We start from the raw sequence: 2,553 nt of genomic DNA, 5'->3' as shown, positions 1-2,553 counted from the left end.
TTTTTTTTTTTATTTCTTTCTATTTCAAATATCTTTGAAAAAAATCGATTTATAAAAACCGAATCATGACAATGGTAATTTTTCTTAGCAATGATTTACGAGTCGTTAATGCATTTGCAAAAATATCCGAAATCGCGTACGCCTCATTTTAAATAGAAATATCGATAGTGGATGGAGATTTATTCCTTCCCATGAATATTTTCAAAGCGCGTACACTTTTTAGATAGTCCAAAGAAACGTGCAAATTTATACGTATACGTTCATATTTCGCGCATCGATGGGCGAGCAATTGCGTCACGGAGGAACAATAAATTTTTCAAATTTATTACAGTGTCATTTTACGGAGCGAGCTACATTCATCTTCCGGTGCAAGAAGCTAAGGGTGCGACTGACATCAGCTTCCGGTTCCGAACTCATCTCGCGGACGCTATGCTGCTATTGGCCGTTGGCAGGACGGATTACTGCCTGATCAAACTCGAAACCGGCAAATTGAAGGTTCGTTTGCCCTCAATGCTTACTTCTATTAATAGGCTTTCTGTTTGGGTCTTCGTGGCCGCTGGTCGTTAACCAACCGCACGTGCTATAGTCCGACGCGACAGTCAGCACAACCCCTCTCTCTCTCTCTCTCTCTCTCATCCTAATTCTCTTTTTCATCTCCTCATCCACGAGCAATCTTTCTACAGTACGAGCTATCCTTGCTAAGAAATTAGGCTTGGTTCGAAACATTAAGAGAAAAAAAGAAACTCGAGAGAGGGGAAAAAAGGAGGAGAGAAAAGCGAGACGAGTTGGAGAGCACGCGAGCATGGATGATATAAAAAAGAGGGAAAAAATAGAAAAGAAAGAGAAATGATTTTCAGACACGCGGCTAACGACCACGTTCTCCACAGCTCGATTTTATAACTTCGATAAAAACCGTGTCGTGATTTTAACAACATCACGTCGTTGCCCCGCTTTATTCGAGCCATTAAAACTCTGCAAGTAAAAACATCTTATTTATGTATGCGGATGCTCGCGAGAAATGGTAAAACAAGATAGATCGACACGTTTCACCGAATATACATAATAAAATTTATAGAGAAAAAGGAAAAGAAGCGATGAATTTTTTTTTTATTCACTTTTCCCTTTCATGCGCACACACTTTCTCTCCTTCTCTCTATTTCTCCGTGTCTCTTTCTTTTCAACTAAATAAAAAACGTTTGTAAATTTCATTCGAGCAAAGTTAACGCTTCCCTTTGATTTCGTTTAAAACCATTTCCGTTTTAAATTCTATCTAAATCAACGATCCAGCCATCAAAGAGAAACCAATAATAATAAGTTTCGATGTAAACTTTCACGTAAAATACGGTTACGATTCCACTTTATTTTATTATTTTTAATAATCCTTCGAGTAACAATTGCGTGGAAACGATCGTTACGTATAGACGTAGGAATAAATATAACGCATTCCTATCTATCGATCGACCTTTTACAGGGGGAACAATTTTTGTTACATGTTTGAAAAATACAATACTCGATGCTCGGACTTTTTAATTGAATTAAATATGACACGTTCAAATTTAATTTTTGTACACGAGCCCCGATATGAAATAAAACTTTATAATTTATTTCAAAGTAACGTTGGCTGTAAATTGCCGTGAAAAATTCTATTTGCGAATAAACATGAAAACTGTTCATGCATAATTGTCGCCAATGCGTGATCGAATTTAAATTTTTAAAATAGTCGCTCTCTGCATTCGTGTAAAAAATTCAAATACTGATTCGAATACTTTTCTCTGTAAAAATCGAATAATCGTTACGTTTTACAACTTTTTATTCACGCGCAAGCTTTTCCTAAAGCTTCCCCTTTTGTTAAATCCAAATTATTTATCGTAATTTATCGTTTCGTCGATTGTCCGAAGGAACAAAAAACCTTTAATACTTTTATCCGAATTAAGGCCAGGTATATACAAGCGTCATCCTTGTAATTCTATTGTTGTGACAGGTCTTTGTTTATAATGACACAACGTGTACGATCTTGCGATTTCGCTATGAAAACTATGCTACAAAGGTTTTAAACCGACATCCACAATGGAAAGATGCAAATCCACAAACGAAAGATGCAAATCCACGCGTTGTATCTATATCAGTATGTTCCAACTTCCTTTTGCGATATTTAAATAATTAATGTTCCACGTATTCGTTAAGTAACGAAAAAAATTAACAGGATTTTATCGCAAAAAGCAGAAACGACTAGCTGCCTTTTGAGTTAAGTTAGCGCTCTGATTCCCGTAAAATACGAATTACGAATGAATTAAAATAAATAAATATTAAAATTCGTTAACCAAAAGTGACAACAGCAACAACGTCCGTCCACAATTCGGATCTACCGATCTATATTAAAGCTAGTTGCAAACGATCAACGCGACACACGGTTTCGATCATCGCACGTACGTTTTGGATCGTTATAAAACATAGAAACGCGAATCTGTCGAACTTCACAACGTCACTAGAGCAGAATCGCAACAATGTCATCTGCACCTGATCCGAAGTCAATTCCAACCGCGATTTTAATTC

The 2,553-nt window shown here is 36.5% G+C and overlaps 1 protein-coding gene across 2 annotated transcripts in view; it reads left to right on the top strand.

Annotated features, from left to right (window-relative positions):
• LOC102671366 (chondroitin sulfate proteoglycan 4) overlaps positions 1 to 2,553 on the top strand; it is a 30,566-nt gene that overhangs the window by 4,857 nt on the left and 23,156 nt on the right. For both annotated transcript variants that reach the window (XM_031511056.1, XM_031511055.1), the window contains exon 2: positions 332 to 495. In XM_031511056.1, coding sequence (XP_031366916.1) covers positions 332 to 495 — 164 coding nt within the window. The remainder of the gene's footprint in view (positions 1 to 331; positions 496 to 2,553) is intronic.

The sequence above is a fragment of the Apis dorsata genome, unplaced genomic scaffold (assembly GCF_000469605.1).
Source record: "Apis dorsata unplaced genomic scaffold, Apis dorsata 1.3 scaffold_286, whole genome shotgun sequence".
NCBI lineage: Eukaryota > Metazoa > Arthropoda > Insecta > Hymenoptera > Apidae > Apis > Apis dorsata.
Note: the sequence above shows the minus strand (reverse complement) of the source record. Positions and strands in the feature narration are given on the sequence as shown.